Source organism: Pristiophorus japonicus, chromosome 10, assembly GCF_044704955.1.
Source record: "Pristiophorus japonicus isolate sPriJap1 chromosome 10, sPriJap1.hap1, whole genome shotgun sequence".
Taxonomy (NCBI): Eukaryota; Metazoa; Chordata; class Chondrichthyes; family Pristiophoridae; genus Pristiophorus; species Pristiophorus japonicus.
The window spans coordinates 54,396,200-54,417,655 of NC_091986.1; the positions used below are offsets into that span (position 1 = coordinate 54,396,200).

At 46.0% G+C, this 21,456-nt stretch overlaps 1 protein-coding gene across 1 annotated transcript in view; it reads left to right on the forward strand.

Annotated features, from left to right (window-relative positions):
* myo16 (myosin XVI) overlaps nt 1-21,456 on the forward strand; it is a 1,091,439-nt gene that overhangs the window by 738,616 nt on the left and 331,367 nt on the right. The window contains exon 23 of the mRNA XM_070891428.1: nt 14,350-14,425. Coding sequence (XP_070747529.1) covers nt 14,350-14,425 — 76 coding nt within the window. The remainder of the gene's footprint in view (nt 1-14,349; nt 14,426-21,456) is intronic.

Genomic DNA, 21,456 nt, shown 5'->3' on the forward strand with positions numbered 1-21,456 from the left:
ACCTCCCCTTTTCCAAATCTGTGACCATTCAGATAATATTCTGCCTTCTTGTTTTTGCCACCAAAGTGGATAACTTCACATTTATCCACATTATACTGCATCTGCCATGCATTTGTCCACTCACCTAACCTGTCCAAGTTACCCTGCAGCCTCTAAGCATCCTCCTCACAACTCACACTGCTACCCAGCTTAGTGTCATCTGCAAACTTGGAGATAATTATATTCAATTCCTCCGTCTAAATCATTAATGTATATTGTAAACAGCTGGGGTCCCAGCACTGACCCTTGCAGTGCCCCACTAGTCACTGCCTGCCATTCTGAAAAGGACCCGTTTATTCCCATTCTTTGCTTCCTGTCTGCCAACCAGTTCTCTATCCACATCAATACATTATCCCGAATACCATGTGCTTTAATTTTGCATACTAATCTCTTGTGTGGGACCTTGTCAAAAGCCTTTTGAAAGTCCAAATACACCACAACTCTACTAGTTACATCCTCAAAAAATTCAAAAAGATTTGTCAAGCATGATTTCCCTTTCATAAATCCATGCTGACTTGGACTGATCCTGTCACTGCTTTCCAAATGCGCTGCTATTACATCTTTAATAATTGATTCCAACATTTTCCTCACTACCGATGTCAGGCTAACCGATCTATAATTCCCTGTTTGCTCTCTCCCTCCTTTTTTAAAAAGTAGTGTTACCTTAGGTACCCTCAAAACCACAGGAACTGATCTAGAGACTATAGAATGTTGGAAAATGACCACCAATGCATCCATTATTTCTAGGGCCACGTCCTTAAGTAATCTGGGATGCAGACTATCAGGGTCTGGGGATTTATCGGCCTTCAATCCCATCAATTTCCCTAACACAATTTCCTGACTAATAAGGATTTCCTTCAGTTCCTCCTTCTCGCTAGACCCTCGGTCCCCTAGTATTTCCGGAAGGTTATTTATGTCTTCCTTAGTGAAGACTGAACCAAAGTATTTGTTCAATTGGTCTGCCATTTCTTTGTTCCCCATTATAAATTCACCTGCTTCTGACTGCAAGGGACCTACATTTGACTTTACTAATCTTTTTTTCTTCACATATCTATAGAAGCTTTTGCAGTCAGTTTTTATGTTCACTGCAAGCTTACTCTCATACTATTTTTTCCCCTTCCTAATTAAACCCTTTGTCCTCCTCTTCTGAATTCTAAATTTCTCCCAGTCCTCAGGTTTGCTGCTTTTTCTGGCCAATTTATATGCCTCTTCCTTGGATTTAACACTATCCCTAATTTTCCTTGTTAGCCACTGTTGAGCCACCTTCCACGTTTTATTTTTATGCCAGACGGGGATGTACAATTGTTGAAGTTCATTCATGTGATCTTTAAATGTCTGCCATTGCCTACCCACCATCAACCCTTTAAGTATTATTCGCCAGTCTATCCTTGCCAATTCACATCTCATACCATCGAAGTTACCTTTCTTTAAGTTCAGGACCCTAGTCTCTGAATTAACTGTGTCACTCTCCATCTTAATGAAGAATTCTACCATATTATGGTCACTCTTCCCCAAGGGGCCTCGCCCAACAAGATTGCTAATTAATCCACTCTCATTGCACAATACCTAGTCTAGAATGGCCAGCTCTCTAGTAATGGTTCCTCGACATATTGGTCTAGAAAACCATCCCTTATACACTACAGGTAATCCGCCTCCACCGCATTGCTACCAGTTTGGTTAGCCCAATCAATATGTAGATTAAAGTCACCCATGATAACTGCTGTACCTTTATTGCACGCATCCCTAATTTCCTGTTTGATGCCATCCCCAACCTCACTACTACTGTTTGGTGGTCTGTACACAACTCCCACCAGCGTTTTCTGCCCTTTGGTGTTCCTCAGCTCTACCCATACAGATTCCATATCATCCAAGCTAATGTCCTTCCTTACGATTGCGTCAATCTTCTCTTTAACCAGCAATGCTACCCCAACTCCTTTTCCTTTTTGTCTTTCCTTCCTGAATATTGAATACCCCTGGATCTCGAGTTCCCAGCCTTGATCACCCTGGAGCCATGTCTCCAAAATCCCAATTGCATCATATCCGTTAACAGTTGTCTGTGCAGTTAATTCATCCACCTATTACGAATGCTCCTCGCATTGAGACACTGAGCCTTCAGGCTTGTTTTTTTTAACACTCTTTGTCCTTTTAGAATTATGTTGTAATGTGGCCCTTTTTAGATTTTTGCCTTTGATTTCTCTGCCCTCCACTTTTACTTATCTCCGTTCTACCTTTTGCTTCTGCCTCCATTTTACTTCCCTCTGTCTCCCTGCATAGATTCCCATCCCCCTGTCATATTAGTTTAAACCCTCCCCAACAGCACGAGCAAACACTCCCTCTCGGACATCAGTTCCGGTCCTGCCCAGGTACAGGCCGTCCATTTTGTACTGGTCCCACCTCCCCCAGAACTGGTTCCAATGTCCTAGGAATTTGAATCCCTCCCTCTTGCACCATTCCTCAAGACATGTATTCATCTTAACTATCCTGCTATTTCTACTCTGACCAGCATGTGTCACTGGTAGAATCCTCAGTTTACTACCTTTCAGATCCTACTTTTTAATTTAACTCATAGCTCCCTAAATTCAGCCTGTAGGACCTCATCCCATTTTTTACCTGTATTGTTGGTACCTATATGCACCACGTCAGCTGGCTGTTCACCCTCCCCCTCCAGAATGCCCAGCAGCCACTCTGAGACATCCTTGACCTTGTACCAGGGAGGTAACATATCATCCTGGAGTCTCGATTGCGGCCGCAGAAACGCCTATCTATTCCCCTTACAATAGAATCCCCTATCACTATAGCTCTCCACCTCTTTGTCCTGCCTTCCTGTGCAGCAGAGCCATCCATAGTGCCATGAACTTGGCTGCTGCTGCCTTCCCCTGATGAGCCATCTCCCCCAACAGTATCCAAAAAGGTATATCTGTTTTGCAGGGAGGTGACCGCAGGGGACCCCTGCACTACCTTCCTTCCCTTGCTCTTCCTGATGGTCACCCATTCCCTATCTGCCTATCTATCACTGGAAGTCCCTGATTTCCCACATAGCACAGCAGGAGCATGACATGGGTCCCGGCTCTCCTGTCATGACTTAACCCTTAAATTAACTTAATTTGGCAACAATGCCAAAGGTTTCTTACTGATAAGGAAAGAAAAAGAAAAAGAAAAGATAAAATACTCACCAATATACCAGCCAATCACTTACCCGCTTGGCTGTAACATCACACTTCTATTTCTTTTAACTTCCTTGTTTAGTTTTGTCCCTGCACCCCGACTTCCCAGCCGCTCCTAACTACCGCTGTTCCTGGCCTTTTATAGGCCTCGATCCTCGACCTCCCGCTCCCGTCTGCCGCTTCCGACTGTCGCTGCTCCTGGCCTTTTATAGGCCTCAATCAGCGCCGTCCCTCTCCCGACTGCTGACTAGAGATTGATGAAGTGCATTCAGGTTCTGTTTTTCATTTTTTTTAAAAATCATCATTATGAATTAAGCATGACTGAACTGGCAAGGGTTCAGTCGTTTAGATGGATCTAAACTGATCCATATTGATCAAACAGAATAGAAGAATATTGATTTGCTGAAGTTTCTGGTACTCCTTAACTCCAAAGGTATAGTTGGTAAAGATAGTGCAAATAAGCCACACAGACCGTTTTGATTCCCTTCCTGTGCTGAGCTAGCTTATCTTAGCCAGGGCAGAACTATTTGTGCTACAGTTACCTTTAGCATCTCCAGGCCAGGGAGATGAAAAATCAATCAACGTTCCTGTTATGTATGTAAAGATTACCAATGTGTAAGACTTGCCACTAGGGGGCACACGTGTGGGAGACCCAAGGGTCACCTGCACACCCTGGGCAAGCAGGTATAAATGGCAGTCTACCATGCTGCCTCCTCACTCTGGAGTTACAATAAAGAGACCAAGGTCACAACTGTTTGATCTTAAGATATGCAGTCTTGTGGAATTATTCAAAACATAACAATTGGCGACGAGTAACAGATCACAAACTTTCATGGCTGCCGTTGGTATTCTTGAGAGATTTGTTGAGGGTGATGATTGGGAAGCCTTTGTTGAGCATCTTGACCAGTACTTTGTGGCCAACGAGCTGAAAAAGGCAGAAATCGCGATCAATTCTCCTCACTGTTTGCGGGTTGCACCATTTCCACCCCGTTGGTGGGCAATGGTAGCCGACTGAGGGCATCCGCACAGTTCTCTGTGCCTGGTCTGTGGTGGATTACATAATCATATGCAGATAATGTTAGTGCTCATCTTTGGATGCGGGACGAAGCATTGGTGTTAATACCTTTGCTTTCTGAGAACAACAAAATGAGCGGCATGTCATCAAAAATCTGCTAGCACCAACGAACAAGACATATGAAGAGTTGCGCACGCTGGTTCGGGAACACCTCAAGCCGAAGGAGAGCATCTTGATGGCCAGGTATCACTTTTATATGTACCATCGCTCCGAGGGCCAGGACGTGGCGAACTATGTTGCCGACCAAAGACGCCCTGTGGGACCAAGCCTATTTGCTGGATTTTTGGGGGAAGTGTTGCGGGACTTTTTGTGCTTGGAATCGGCCACGAGGTCATTCTTCGCAAACTGCTGTCTGCCGACTCCCTAGATCTGAGCAAGGCCATCATGATAGCTCAGGCTTTTAAGTCCATGAACGATAGCTCTAAACAGATATCATTGCAGCATCGGTACTCACTGGCAAGAACTGTGTATAAAATAACACCTTCAGCAGGCAGAACTGTACATGGCAGGGCCTACACACCCACAGAGGCCAGACCTAGGATGACTCAGAGTCTGCCATGGGGTGTGAATGCGAATCCGTTAGCACCGCGTTGGCGTGGTGGGGGTAATCATCGAGCCCATCAATGTCGATTCAAGTACTATGTGTGCAAGGGCTGTGGAACAATGGGGCACCTCCAGCGAATGTGCAAACGTGCTGCGACTCACCATGTGGCAGAGTCGGCAGAAGATGACCGATCCGGTGCGGACCACGCTGAACGAGCAGGAGAGGCAACTCAACCCGAGGCTGAAGAGGAAGAGTATGGGGTACATACCTTCACCACCAAAAGCCCTCCGATAATGTTAAAAGTCAAATTAAATGGCATTCCAGTTTCCATGGAATTGGACACGGGTGTGAGTCAGTCAATTATGAGCCAGAAGACTTTTGAGAAACTGTGGGGCAACAAGGCACAAAGACCAAAACTAAGTCCAATCCACACAAAGCTGCGCACTTACACCAAAGAGCTCATACCAGTCATTGGCATTGCAGCAGTGAAGGTATCGTACAATGGAGCTGCGCATGATTTACCACTATGGATTGTACCAGGCGATGGCCCAACGTTGTTCAGCAGAAGCTGGCTAGGAAAGATCCGATGAAACTGGGACCGACATCAAAGCACTGTCTTCGGAGGATGACGCCTCGTGTGCTCAAATGCTAAACAAATTCCTGTCGTTATTTGAGCCAGGCATCAGCAACTTCACAGGTGCCAAAGTACAGATCCATCTAGTCCCTGATGCACGACCTGTTCATCACAAGGTCCGAGCGGTTCCATACATGATGCGAGAAAAAGTCGAGATCGAGCTGGACAGACTTCAACAAGAGAGGATCATATCGCCAGTTGAGTTCAACGAGTGGGCCAGTCCAATTGTTCTGGTGTTGAAGAGCGATGGCACGGTCAGAATCTGCGGGGACTACAAGGTAACGATCAACCGAGTCTCGTTACAGGACCAGTACCCACTACCCAAAACGGATGACCTGTTTCCAACGCTAGCAGGGGGGAAGTCGTTCACCAAGCTGGATCTAACCTCTGCTTACATGACACAGGAGCTGGCTGAACCTTCGAAAAAATTGACATGCATCAGCACGCACAGAAGACTGTTTATAGAACACAGTTGGCCCTTTGGGATTCGTTCGGCGGCGGCCATGTTGCAGAGGAACATGGAGAGTCCGCTGAAATCGGTTTCGTGCATCATGGTGTTCCAAGACGACATCTTGATCACTGGCCGCAACACCACTGAACACTTGCACAACCTGGAAGAGGTTCTCAAGCGACTGGACAGAGTGGGACTCAGGTTGAACCGGGGTTGAGCACTTTGCTGGAATCATTGCACTTACTGTTTTGTAAGGGTGACGACTGGGTTTAGGGTAAAGTTCAAGAGACAGCCTTTAATAAGGCGAGAAACCTGCTATGTTCCAACAAGTTACTTGTATGACCCGTGTAAACATTTAGTACTAGCTTGTGATGCATCTTTGTACGGGGTCGGTTGTGTGTTACAGCAAGCCAATGGGTCAGGCAAACTGCATCCAGAAGCTTATCTAAGGCTGAAGGAGCCTACAGTATGGTTGAAAAAGAAGCATTAGCATGCGTATACGGGGTTAAGAAAATGCACCAATACCTATTTGAACTCCGGTTCCAGCTCGAAACCGACCACAAGCCGCTCATTTCGTTGTTCTCAGGAAGCAAAAGTATTAACACCAATGCTTCGTCCCGCATCCAAAGATGGGCACTAACATTACCTGTGTATGATTATGTAATCCGCCACAAACCAGGCACGGAGAACTGTGCGGATACCCTCAGTTGGCTACCATTGCCCACCACCGGGGTGGAACTGGCGCAATCCGCAGACTTGCTCCTTGTAATGGATGCTTTTGAGAGCGAGGTGTCACCCGTCACGGCTCGCCAGATCAGAACCTGAATGAGCCAGGACCCGGTGCTTTCACTAGTAAAAAGCTGTGTCCTTAATGGGAGCTAGTCGACGGTCCCAGTGGAAATGCAAGACGAAATTAAGCAGTTCCACTGACGTGGGTATAGCAGGTGGTTAAGAAAGCAAATGGCATGTTGGCCTTCATAGCGAGGGGATTTGAGTACAGGGGCAGGGAGGTGTTACTACAGTTGTACATGGCCTTGGTGAGGCCACACCTGAAGTATTGTGTACAGTTTTGGTCTCCTAACTTGAGGAAGGACATTCTTGCTATTGAGGGAGTGCAGCAAAGGTTCACCAGACTGATTCCCGGGATGGCGGGACAGACATATCAAGAAAGACTGGATCAACTGGGCTTGTATTCACTGGAGTTCAGAAGAATGAGAGGGGATCTCATAGAAATGTTTAAAATTCTGACGGGATTAGACAGGTTAGATGCAGGAAGAATGTTCCCAATGTTGGGGAAGTCCAGAACCAGGGGTCACAGTCTAAGGATAAGGGGTAAGTCATTTAGGACCGAGATGAGGAGAAACTTCTTCACCCAGAGAGTGGTGAACCTGTGGAATTCTCTACCACAGAAAGTTGTTGAGGCCAATTCACTAAATATATTCAAGAAGGAGTTAGATCTAGTCCTTACTACTAGGGAGATCAAGGGGTATGGCGAGAAAGCAGGAATGGGGTACTGAAGTTGCATGTTCAGCCATGAAATCATTGAATGGCGGTGCAGGCTCGAAGGGCCGAATGGCCTACTCCTGCACCTAGTTTCTATGTTTCTATGTCCATTCATTCGGACTGCCTCCGATGGGGGAATCATGTAATTTTGCCAAAAAAAGGCAGGGAAATGTTTATACGCGACCTTCACAGTACCCACCCAGGCATAGTCATGATGAAGGCTATCACCAGGTCGCACGTTTGGTGGCCCGGCATTGACTCGGAATTGGGGTCATGCGTACACCAATGCAACACTTGCTCACAGTTGAGCAATGCACCAAGGGAGGCCCCACTGAGTCTGTGGTCATGGCCCTCCAAACCGTGGTCAAGGGTCCACGGAGATTTCGCTGGCCCCTTTCTAGTAAAGATGTTCCTAGTAGCAGTGGACGCTTACTCTAAATGGATTGAATGTACAAAAATGTTGTCATGTACATCCACTGCCACCATTGAAAGTCTCTGGGCCATGTTCGCCACCCATGGTTTGCCCGACGTCCTTATTCATGACATTGGACCATGCTTCACCAGCTCAGAATTCAACGAGTTCATGACCCGCAATGGCATCAAGAATGTCAGGTCTGCGCCGTTTAAGCCCGCATCCAATGATCAAGCTGAACGGGCAATCCAAACCATCAAGCAGAGCTTGAAACGCGTAGCGGACGGTTCCCTGCAGACCCGGCTATCTCGGATTCTGCTCAGCTACCGCACGCAACCCCGCTCGCTTACCGGGGTTCCTCCTGCAGAATTGCTAGTGAAGAGAGTACTCAAAACCAGGCTCTCCTTAGTCCATCCGGATCTCAATGATCATGTAGAAACCTGGCATCATAACATGTACCACGATCGCGCGGCTGTATCACGTGACATTGAAGTTAATGACCCTGTGTTTGTTCTTAATTATGGTCATGGTCCCAAATGGGTTGCTGGCACTGTGTTAGCCAAGGAGGGGAATAGAGTGTTTGCTGTCAAACCTTTGAATGGACAAACATGCAGACAGCACTTGGATCAGACCAAACCGCGGTTCACTGACAACCAAGAACAGTTTGAAGAGGGTATGACCATCATCGATCCATCAACACACACCCAACCAGCAATCGACCTTGCGGTCAACCACGAGGATGAACCCACCATGCCCGACAGTCCAATCAGACCAGTCACACCGCAGTGCAGCAATGATCCGACCAACTCACCCATGCCAGGACTTCAACTCAGGCGATCAACCCGGGAACGCAGAGCCCCGGATCGCCTCAACTTGTAAATAACTTGTATCTAAGACTTTGAGCAGAATGATGTTACGTATGTAAACTTTACCAATGTGTAAGACTTGCCACCCAAGGGTCACCTGCACACCCTGGGCAAGCAGGTATAAAAGGCAGACTAGAACGCTGCCTTCTCACTCTGGAGTTACAATAAAGAAACCAAGGTCACAACAGTTTGGGCTTAAGATATACAGCCTTGTGGAGGTATTCTAAACTTAACAGTTCCTGCTGCTTTGACTTTCCAATCACTCTTGCTGGAAAATGTGTCTGCCTCAAAAAGATATACAGTAGATGACAAACACCATTCAACGTATTTTAGTTATCTATCTATCCAGAAAAACCCTTTCAGAACCCCACCCCCATCATGGAATCTAAATGTTTCTTAAATAAGTTTAGGGTTTTCGCCTATACTATTATATTTGGAAGTCCATTTCATAAGTTGATGACAATATACTTCATGTAAGTCAGGCGTGAGGGGAGCCTTGTTCTGATTTGCTCATATACAGTTTATGCCGTGAATCTTGATTCACCATAATCGCAGCCGCGATAGAAAGTACTTTGCACAACACTGCAGTTGTGGTGTCACACACCCTCAGTGTAATGAAGTACCTCCTGATATCAGTCTTAAATTAAATTTTTACTAGGTTACAGCGAGGATTGGAGCTGCAGGAGGAGCAAAACACAGAGCACACAGCCTCTTCAGAGAAGGATGAGGAGGAGGAGGAGCAGGTGGAAGATGAGGAGGAGGAGGAGGAAGAACCTGAGGTGGAGTTGGCACCAGCAGTGGTGCACATTGCTGCCTGGGAGGCCAGAATAGCCACATCATGGCCAAATTTACCTAACTTGCTCCAGTACACACATCCAGCTGCCAAATGCTATATTAAGAACCCTGCGCCACCCAACAATACCATAAAGCATCCCTATAATGACCAAGCCATTCCTGTCACACAAACCCCCATTGCTTAAAGTTAATAATGTCTCACCATTCACTCCAAGTGACAAAGCAACTTCCTGAGTAGCAGGCAAAATAGGACAAGTCTGGAAAGTAGTGCAAAGAAATACATTTATCTGTATCATAAATATAATTGAATCTTATCACTAACATTTGTTCATATACCCTTATGCATAGCCTTCTGCATTTACAATTGTGTCTTTTTTCTTTTCCGCATGCTTCTACGAGGTGCAACCCCTGTGGCTTAAGCAGAAGTAGAGGCAGGCTGCTCACTTCCCTGCTGTGACTGCATTGACACTTTTGGTGGAATTCCTCTGGGTTTTGGAGCCTGTGAGGACCCCGGCAAAGACTGCTCTTCCTGCAACTGTGCAGGGACAGACTCGGCAATCAGGATCCGAGGCAGAATGTGGGGCTCTGACTAAGGGGGAGGCAATGGGGAGAAGTGTGAGCACTTTGAGAAGAGCCCCCACTTCCATGTCCCCTCTCATCATCATCCATTCCATGGACCACCTGCATTTTCCTGCTAGCAAGGAGCTGGACAGCACCTTGCTGCAGTGCAGTTGGGCGATGAACACCCAAGTCTATGTTTATATGCCTCCTAGAGATGAGGTCTACGAGCATTTGCCATCTGTTGTGCACAGCTAGCGTGCGCTCATGTGACAGGTGCTTTTGCTGCTCCCTGCAGGTAGCCATCCTTTCCATGGTACAGCACATCGTTGGCATCACCTGTGACATGGTGGTGCTCATGTTGGAGATGTACTCCTACATTCTATGCACATTTGCAGATATCGTGGCTGCAAAAGCTGCCAGAGCCTTATGCAATTGTTGTTGCCCCTCCAAGATCACCCTGTTTCACGATGACCCCCGAAGGCTCAGCAGGGTGGATAAGGGGGAACTGTAAGGTTACAAATCTTCAGAAAAGCACAGAAGGAGACCATGAACTAAAAATTGATTAATACAAGCTTCTGGAATTAACTGGACAGTGGGAGCAAAAAGGCGCCAGCCTGAGGGCAGGTGGTGACTTACCCCAATTAAGGACACTCTGTGGTCAGGGACCAGACTGACTTTATGCAGAACAACAATGGAGTTGTTACATTTTCATAAGTTAACTGATGAGACCCTGAACTTGATTGGCCGAGGGGGGTGGGGGTGGAGGGGGGAAACAAAGCTCGCTGGAGACACCAAGTCTGCAAGAAGATCAGACAACAAAGGAATCACCTCAGGTGCACATTTTTGGGGAATGTGGTGTTAAGTTGGGGAGTCATTTTGAGCCTCGCAGACTCCGTGTGCAAACTGGGAACTGTCGAGTCCATTATTGCAGTCAATCAACCAGGATCACCACAAAACAACGTATTGATGCAAACACATTATCAGAAACTGCAGTGGCGGGAGATCAATCATAACGTGGATATAATTATGCAAGCTAGAAGCAGCTCAGGATATACGGGTACACATACACACCCCACCAATCGTCCATCATTGTTCGGCGGGGAAACGGAAGAGTGGTATGGAAGTGAGGTACGGAACGTCCACAGAAGGAACAGCACTGCAGAGAAGAGCCAGAAGAATAACCAACCAGTCACGGAACCAATGACCACGAATTACAATTGCTATTGCTACAACCTGGAAGGGTAATTCCATGTCTTCAGTTGATTCCTTTCAGAAGTCTAGTTCTGTAGTTTTAGTTAGTTCTTGTGTAAGAAAACTGACACTGGATTAAGCCAAAATTTTGTGCCACGTGTTGTCCTTTCCGCTAAAAGTTCCGAGGTCAAAGAATCAAGGGAGAGTGTAAAACAAACATACCCTACAGAACCAGTGGATGTGGTGTATTTGGATTTCCAGAAGGCATTCGTTAAAGTGCCACATAAAAGGTTACTGCACAAGATAAAAATTCACGGGGTTGGGGGTAATATATTAGCATGCATTGAGAGTTGGCTAACTAACAGAAAACAGAGAGTCAGGATAAACAGATCATTTTCCGATTGGCAACCGATAACTAGTGGGGTGCTGCAGGGATCGGTGCTGGGGCCTCAACTATTTACAATCTATATTAATGACTTGGATGAAGGGACCGAGTGTAATGTAGCCAAGTTTGCTGATGACACAATGATGGGTGGGAAAGCAAATTGTGAGGAGGACACAAAAAATCTGCAAAGGGATTATAGACAGGCTAAGTGAGTGGGCAAAAATTTGGCAGATGTAGTATAATGTGGGAAACTGTGAGGTTATCCACTTTGGTAGTAAAAAATAGAAAAGCAAATTATAATTTAAATGGAGAAAAATGTTACGTGCTTCAGTACTGAAGGACCTGGGGCTCCTTGTGCATGGAACACAAAAAGTTAGCATGCAGGTACAGCAAGTAATCAGGGAGGCAAATGAAATGTTGGCCTTTATTGCAAGGGGGATAGAGTATAAAAGCAGAGAAGTCCTGCTACAACTGTACAGGGTATTGGTCTCTGTATTTAAGGAAGGATATACTTGCATTAGAGGCTTTTCAGAGAAGGTTCACTAGGTTGATTCCGGAGATGAGGCGGTTGACTTATGAAGATAGGTTGAGTAGGTTGGGCCTATAAACATTGGAGTTCAGAAGAATGAGAGGTGATCTTATCGAAACATATAAAATAATGAGAGGGCTCAACAAGTTGGATGCAGAGAGGATATTTCCATTCATAGGGAAAACTAAAACTAGGGGGCATAGTCTCAAAATAAGGGGCCGCCCATTTAAAACTGAGATGGGGAGGAATTTCTTCTCTCATAGGGTTATAAATCTGTGGAATTCTCTGCCCCAGAGAGTTTTGGAGGCTGGGTCACTGAATATCTTCGAGGCGGAGCAGGCTCGAGGGGCCAAATGGCCGACTCCTGTTCCTATTTCTTGTGTTCTTGTGTATGTGTGCTGGTGCTGGGCGTGCTTGGGTCTGCTGACAGTGAACCCTCAGAGGCTGAATTTTCTTCTGAAGAGTCATCTTCCTCCTCCAGCTGGACAGAGGGGGTTGTGGGGTGGGGGTGGAGCACTTGATGTACTTGTGGGAGAGTAAAGAGATGAATTCGGAATGTAATAATAAGAATTGATAACATTACCATTACGCACATGATGACATTTCATTGGCTGCTGACACCTGTCACCATATGAGTGACTGCTGTATGCCATGTATGAGATTTAATTCTGTCACCAGGTTTTAGGGATGTCCCCTCTGCCAGCAGCTCTGCCACTCACAAAATCTCCAGGGCCTCCTCCTCTGCTTGTATTATTTGCGTGAATACTGGAGGGCCATCTCCCATTTTCTGCCTCTTCCACGTGTTCTGTGGAAAGAAGGAAAGAAGAGAACTTTGAGTGCGAGTGATGGAATGAGTGTAAGGAATGGATGGGTTACATCTGTAGAGGGTGACTATGAGGGAGTGGGGTGTCAATGCCTAATGGCCTCCTTCTGTGGTGTTACTTGCAATGATTGCATTCAGATGAGGGTGAGTGTCGGGTGGTTAGTCAAATGGGGATGTTAGTATATGCATAGAAAAAGAGGGATGAGTGGATGTGCCAGGTATGTTGTGTAAGGAATGATGTGCAGGAATAGGCTGGGGAAGGCAAAGTGATGGTGATTTGGTGACAGGCACATCAGGATGAAGGTGAGTGTGGTACTGCACTCAACTTTCCTGACCTCATGAGATCATTGAATCTTTTCCTGCACTGGCTCTCGGTCCTCCTAACCACATCCCTGCTGCTGACCTCCTCTGCTATCTCCAGCCAGGCCCTTTTGATGTCTTGTGAGGTCTCTTGTGCCGATCTGCAGGGGACAGGACCTCCCTGTGTGCTCTCATTGCCTCCACCAGAGTATGCAGGGTTGCATCAAAAAATAGAGGTGCAGCCCTCTGCCTTTGAGTATCCATCGTTGATAGTTTGGAACAGTACTCAGATCTTTCTATTTCACCTTCCACACTCCTCTAGCAACCTTCAAATGAGTTGTGTGCAAGGTTGCTTCAAATATCAGCGCTGGAAACAGGTCATCGATGACGACATCAGACCCGCTCCATTTACTTGGGACGGGAAATATGCATGATTACTTTAAGTGGGGCCATTAAGTTAAAATCACCCTGAAGAATGCTGTCATGTATGTACATGCTGTTTGCAGCCACCAGATGGTGTCATTGTTGGAGGCCACTGTGCAGCATGCGCATGGTGCTGCTCTGGTATAAAAGGCCACCCATTTTGTGAGTCAGGCAATTTGGGCCGTAATAAAGCAGGAACAAGGTTGTACCTTGTTCAGTTAAACAGTACTCAGTTTGTACCTTTATTGCATACGTAACAAAAGCAGAACATCGCATTCCCGAACCACTATGCGGACCACACACATACCTGTCCCGACACCATGGTAAAAATTCCGGCCATTATCTGATGGCAGTGCTGTTTAATTTTATTATCATTCTATTACAATATCATTTACTTTGGAAATATAGATGCCACTTCAGCAGAAAGGCAGTTCTAAGTATAGTCAATCTACTTTGACTTTACTGATCTTGATCCAGGTGATTCATCATTTTTAACTGTATTTGCATTTATTCTTGCTGTGGGGAATTATATGGTTATCTTCAGTTGAGCAACTTAATAGTGAAATCAAAGCAAGTTGAAAGCAGAAACAATTTAAGTACATTTCAATTGAGGCAAAATGATGAAATTGTGTTCAATGTTCTGTCTCACAACAGGTAACCTACGATTTAACAGGAGCAATTGAAAAGAACAAAGATTTACTTTCCCAAAATCTCATTTTTGTTATGAAAGGTATGTGTTTATATTTTTATAAAAAGAAAGCATATTATAAGCACTAATTTTATTGCACCTTTATTATATTAAGCTAGATATTTGTTACTTCTCTCGTACCTTTTCAATATCATGAATAAAATGACATTTATTAAAAAGTGTAGTTTTCACTGTGCAGTTATGACGTTCTTTCTAATGTTTTCATTGAGCTGGTGTAAATACTGCTCCCAGCATGCTTTGGAGACAAGTATTCTTCACGTAAAGTTCAAAATGGATGCCATATTCAAAGCCTTAACAAAAAAAATTCTATTGTTTTTCTTGAATTTATGTGCAAGTAATAATATTAGGAACATCAAGCACAAATCAGTGGTGTATGGCTTATTTTTATTTTTACATTGTATAAACCTTGCTGCTAATTGCTTTTAAAAACATACATGGGCTGAATTTTCAGCCCGTGTGGGCAAGTATGAAGTGCGCATGCGCCCATAGGGGTTGCTCATGTTTCAGGTTTAGGTATGCGAAGCACATGTGCCTACACCTGGAACATGCATCTGGATGGAAAGGGCGTTGCAGGTGGAGACTTGGGCTATTTGCCCAACTTCTGCCTCGCGAATACTTTTGAAATTCTTACACCTGGTAAGGCCTGCTTTTACCAGCGTAAGTTTATTTTTAGCCTTGTTAAAACATATTAAAAAAAAATTGTACAAAATGTTTAATTAAATTCCATTTTAATTCATTTTAAATATGTAATGTGTTTTTAATTTATTTAATATGATTGTGTGTTTTTGGGGGTATTCCCATTCATACTTATGGCAGCTCAGTAGAAACCATAAGTATGAATGGGAATACTCCCATTTTGATTGGTTGGGCCAGCCTATGTGATTCCAGGGACACGTATGAAGCACATACACTCCTGGAATATGTGGGTCTCTATGCAGGTCTTCGCATAGAGGCCCAGGACCACATGTCTCTGAACCTCCGGGACCACCAGGTACTTTCGTAGAAATTTTTGCAATCGGAGTTATCTGTCCACGGGAAGTTTCCGACCGCAAATTCTTGGCCATAGACTAATTTTTATTGTACTCCTGCATTTCCTGGGAAATGATAGCCGCAGAATCAGTGGCTCCAATTTTATTATGTTTCTAGAGATGTGAGCAACACTGGCAAGGCCATATTTATTCCCTCATTTTTAATTACCTGGAGAAGGTGATGATGGGTCTTAGGATCCGAAATTGCCCACCGCCCGAAACGGGTCAGATGTCGTGGCGGAAGTGCCCTTGTAGCGGGTGCGCCTCCCTGACCAGTCATCAGTGCATCGGAGGCATCCGTCTGCGGGAAGTCTCTCCGCTTCAGTTAAAGGAGAGAGCTGTTGTGAGCTCTGTATACTTTTAAGTTAGGTCCACTGGGCCACCAAGGAGGGTTTCAGCTGGGTCAGTGGCCTGGCACCTAAGAGGGTTGCCAGGCTGCCTATTGGTGACCCGACCGAACTCGGGGACATAATTGTCGGGTCGACATGGCAGTCGACCAACACAAAATTAACATGGCGGCTGCAGCAGTGCGCCCTCCCCTTTAAGGGCAACCGGGCTGTCATTTCACACAGAGTGCAGTGACACAAAATGCTGTCAAGGGCACCGATCGACTGCTCCCGTGGTGCAATACCGGGAAAGGGGCCATTTCCAGAGGGACAATTTCACGAGGGGATCCTGCCAGTCGGTAAGGAGTCGGCACATGCATGCCGCGGCGTGAAAATGGGCAGAGTGGTCCCGGGCACCGCTCCAAAACTCATCAAGAGCATTTACAAAATGGTGGCCCCTCCGTGGAGGGTCTGTGGCCATTCCACATCACCCCGTGACCACCACTTTCGGGAGGGGCAATTTCTGCCCCTTAATCTTAAACTGCTACCCATTAAATAATGGGCCTGAAATTCCGATTAAAAAAGATGTGCACCTATTTGCTCCTGCTGCACCCGTCAGACTTCCGAACCTGAGGCCTTCACTCCTACGCATCGGAGCGCGTGCACATCAGGACGTCCACAGGGCCGGAGCTGTAGTCACATGGCTCTGGGCAGCCAATCAAGGTACAATATTTTCTCATTCATAATAATGGGAACTCCGTAAGTTGGAGTTCCCATTATTATGAATGAGAAACCCCCCCCCCCCCCGCCAAACACACAAAACACTAATAAAAAATACACTACATATTTAAGAATCATTTAAAGTTCTTAAAATATTTTCCTGACTTTTTTTAAAGATGCCTTAAAATAAACTTACCGTAGTGGGGAGGGTTTTTAACAATAAAATGTGTTTGTATAATTTCTTTTTTAATGTTTTTGCATATTTTTAAACACTTGCGCCTGTAAAAGTAGGCTATACGCCTGCTTTTTCAGGCGCAAGATTTTTGAGGACAAGATATGCATAAATATCGGAAATCTTGCCCTGCAAGTGTCCTCGCTTCTGATATGCGTGAGATCTGTCAAGCCAGAAACTTGACAAATCAGAAAAGCCGGTTTTCCGCGCTTGCGCATTGCACGCTAAAACCCGGTTTTTCTGATGCCTTCCCGGGTCTATAGAAACTTTGTAAGGACCCGGGACACCGGAATTTCAGGGCCATTATGGATGGGAGCAAGACTTTGGGTAAGGACTGCTCATACAGGTACAGAGGTGTTGAAATTAGTTATTGCCCGTTTTCGAGAGCATAACCAACGGCTGTACACAGCACCCAAACCGGGAGACTCGCGGCTCACCCTAAATTAGGCCTGGGACCACATTTGAATAATGTGAGTGAACTCCCTCTGCGTGTCGTGCCTCAAAAGGCAGTTGGTCTTGTGCATAGAATCATAGAGGATCAATTTCGGGTTGCTTGCCTTACCGGCAGCGGCCCTTGTGTGATTCCTGGGGGGTGGAGGACAATGGAAGGGGGCTCGATCACAGGCTCGCCAAAGCCCCCAGGAGTGCAATGAAGTCGGGAGAGCATTCGCCCACCTCCCCAGCCCCCACCACCGCCGCCCCCCCCCCCCCGCTCCTGGGTCCACATTACTTTAAAAAAAAAACATTATATTTTGTTAGCTGGCACTATTTAACTGGAGCGTCCACTGAAAACTGCTGAGCAGACCAGGCCCAATGTTTGCTCTGCTCAACACCGTTCAGTTTAGGAGAGGTGTCCTGAAACAGGTGCGCCTCATTTACTCGATATATATATAAGGAGCCTAATGCCTGTTTTAGACATCACCAGGAGCTCCTGAAAAACTGTCCACCCAAATGAGAGTCAAATATCCTTCAGTTGCCCTTGGGGCATGAGAAACAGCACCATGGAATTGGTGTTTGGCCCCATTCTGCACCTGAAAAATGGTGTACCAGGATCCAAATTCTCCGCCAGAATCCTTTTTAGAGTTTGATGCCTGGTTTTCAGGTATGAAAAGTAACAGCCCAAAACCTAACTGTCTGGTTGCAAACTGATGGGTTCCCTTTCTATGTACAAAAACTGTTTAAATATTCATTGTTTGGGACTTGGTATTGGACAACTTAAAAAAAAATATTTTCATATTGGTAAACATCTCAAAAGTTATAATAGCTTTGACAGGTAACAGTATACCAGTTGAACTTCCCTTATCTGGAACCCTCGGGACTTGGCCTGTTCTGGATAAGGGATTTTTCCAGACGACGGGTAGTCACGTTAAATTGGATGGTACAGGTACTGAGCAAGGGGATATCGGGGCTGGCTGGCTTGGGGCTGGGAGTGCGGCAGAGAGATCATGGCGGGGTGGGGCGGGCGGCGGTGGATTGCGGGGTCAAGCCAGTGATTGCGGGAGTCGGCAGCGAGGAAGGACTTCAATTTGTTCAATTTGTTCATGTCGGAGTTCTGTGCATGCGCCACCCGGTGGCTGGGAATGGTTCTGGACGAGAGATGGTTCTGGATAAGGGAGTTCTGGATAAGGGAGGTTCAACCTGTTTAAGGTAAGCATGTAAGATGTATGTGTTAGAGAAAATAAATGCAAAGCTGCGTCTTCAGAGATACCAGGTCAAAAGGGTTTAGGAATGTGAAGGGAAATTTTAAGAGATGTTTCTCTATGCAGAGAGTGGTCAATAGCTGGGACACGTTGCCTGGATGACTGGTTAAAATTGGAACATTGGATTCCTTCAAGAACCAACTGGATGCTGTAATGGGGAGATAGTAGGGTCGGTCTTGTGCATAGATTTTGTTAAAGTCCTCCTGCGTTTCCTGACCACCTCGGAGCCCTCCTCCCCCCGCGCCACCTCCCCGCCCCCACCACCCCCTGCCCCCAACCCACTTACCTCCTAAAAATCCAGTCCCATGGCTCAGATTTTCACTGCCCCACCTGGCAGAATCTTGGTGGGTAGAAGTTAAAATTAGACCAATCCTGGTACCATTCTGCCATGTCCCGATCTGAATCTGCTCTTTTGAGCAAACAAGTGGAATACCCTCAGGAAGGCAGTGGGATCCTGCTTTAAATTTTCTAATCATGTCCAATGATGTAATCATTTTGCATTAAAGCTTGAACATTTCCAGGGGCATATTGAATGAGCAATATAATATCACTGAATTACCATTTGCATCATTGCACTCTCCTCGGTGGTCAAATCAAAAAATGCTCATTTTGCATTGTACATTCAGAATGATGCACAATGCTCTTCATGCCTTGATATCCAATTCCTTTTGTTTGTCTGATCACTTGTGTCCCTCATGCCTCCGATAGCTCTCAGGTCTATGAAGCCTTAAGCTTTTCATGCATTGTTCCCTTCTCATCCAACATATCTGTCTCCAAATCTTCTTTGGACTCCACCTGCCAAATGCTTGATTGCATGACAGTCACGATGCATGATTCTCAGATCAAAGGATGACAAGGGTAGCTTTGTACTGAGTACTGTTACTTCTGTCTCTGCAGAACTTTACCATTTTTCCAGTTTTTTTACTGCTTTTCTAGCAGTGAGTATTTTGTGTGTTGCCTTCCTTTCTGATTTTTTACTCCAAGTACCTGTTTTGCTTTCCTTCTACTTTCTTTTTATGTCAAGTCTCTTATTACAGCACTGTCATTCTGAAGTTATCAGACTGGAATCTCCTTCAATTCCACAGTGGTTTTTATACTGTCAGCTCCATACTGGTCTCTGGCCAGGCAAAACAGAGCAGGCATGACTGCGCACATGCAAGCTGTGATCCTGACCAACGGATCCACCACAGACCCAATCCACGTCCTGATCGGGGTGAAGCAGGGCTGCGCCATCGCGCCAACCCTCTTTGATCTTCCTCGCTGTAATGCTCCACCTCACTCTCAACAAGCTCCCCGCTGGAGTAGAACTAAACTACAGAACCAGTGGGAACCTGTTCAACCTTTGTCGTCTCCAGGCCAGATCCAAGATCCCCTGTGGTCGAGCTACAGTACACGGATGATGCTTGTGTCTGCGCACATTTAGAGTCTGAACTCCAAGTCATAGTCAACATCTTCACTGAGGCATACGAAAGCATGGGCCTTACACTAAACATCCGTAAGACAAAGGTCCTCCAACAACCTGACCCCGCCACACAGCACTGACCCCCCAGTCATCAAGATCCACAGCACGGCCTTCGACAATGTGGACCAATTTCCATACATCGGGAGCCTATTATCAGCAAGGGCAGACATCGACGATGAGGTTCAACACCGCCTCCAGTGCGCCAGTGCAGCCTTCGGCCGCTTGAGGAAGAAAGTGTTCGAAGATCGGGCCCTCAAATCCGGCACCAAGCTTATGGTCGACAGAGCTGTAGTGATACTCGCCCTCCTGTATGGCTCAGAGACGTGGACCATATACAGTAGACACCTCAAATCGCTGGAGAAATACCACCAACGATGTCTCCGCAAGATCCTGCAAATCCCCTGAGAGGACAGACACACCAACGTTAGTGTCCTCAATCAGGCCAACATTCCCAGCATCGAAGCACTGACTACATTCGACTAGCTCCATTGGGCGAGCCACATTGTTTGTATGCCTGACACAAGACTCCCAAAGCAAGCGCTCTACTCGGAACTCCTACACGGCAAGCGAGACCCAGGTGGGCAGAGGAAATGTTTCAAGGACACCCTCAAAGCCTCCTTGATAAAATGCAACATCCCCACCAACACCTGGGAGTCCCAAAGGCCACCTTAAGTGGAGGAAGTGCATCCGGGAGAGCGCTGAGCACCTCGAGTCTCGTCGCCGAGAGCATGCAGAAAGCAAGTGCAGGCAGCGGAAGGAGCGTATGGCAAACCAGACTCCCCACCCACCCTTTCCTTCAACGACTGTCTGTTGTACTTGTGACAGAGACTGTAATTCCCTTATTGGACTGTTCAGTCACCTGAGAACTCACTTTGAGGGCCCAATTTTGGCCATGACTTGCATCAATTTTTTGGCGTAAGTTAAAAAATGCCATTTTCCCCCCAAAATTTGCTCCAGAGTAAGTCAGTTAGGTACAATTTTTTTTAGTTCAGTTTTTTTTTTCAAAAGGAGGCGTTCTCAGACACTTACACCAGTTTTGGCCATTTATGCCACTTTGGCCAGCTAAAACTTGCTCCAAATCGACTTAGGTCAGCGTATGTGGCCAGCTCTGAAAAACATTGCGGGCAGTTAAGAATTCGGCGCAGGTTAGTACATTTAAAGCACCAACATTTAGAAAGCACCAAACAAAGCACAAAAATAAGCATACAATAACAAATAAAAAAATAGAAGGAAGCTGAGGACCTGCACCAAGACTTACAAAGCATTAAACAAACCACAAAAAGTAATAAGCAATCAATCAATAATAAATAAAAAATAGAAGTCCTACCTTTGTGCCAGAATCAAGATTTTTTTTAAGTTCCCCCGCCCCCATCAAAACACTCTTTCTCCCCTCCCACACCATCAACACACTCTTTCTCCCCTCCCACACCATCAACACACTCTTTCTCCCCCGCCCCTCGCCAAAACTCTCCTCCTCCCCCCACCCCCAATCAAAACTCTCTAGCACAACCATCAATAAATAAAAAATAAAACTGAAGTCCTACCTCGGCCCGGGAAGTCAGTGGGCTGGCCGGCCGGCCGGTG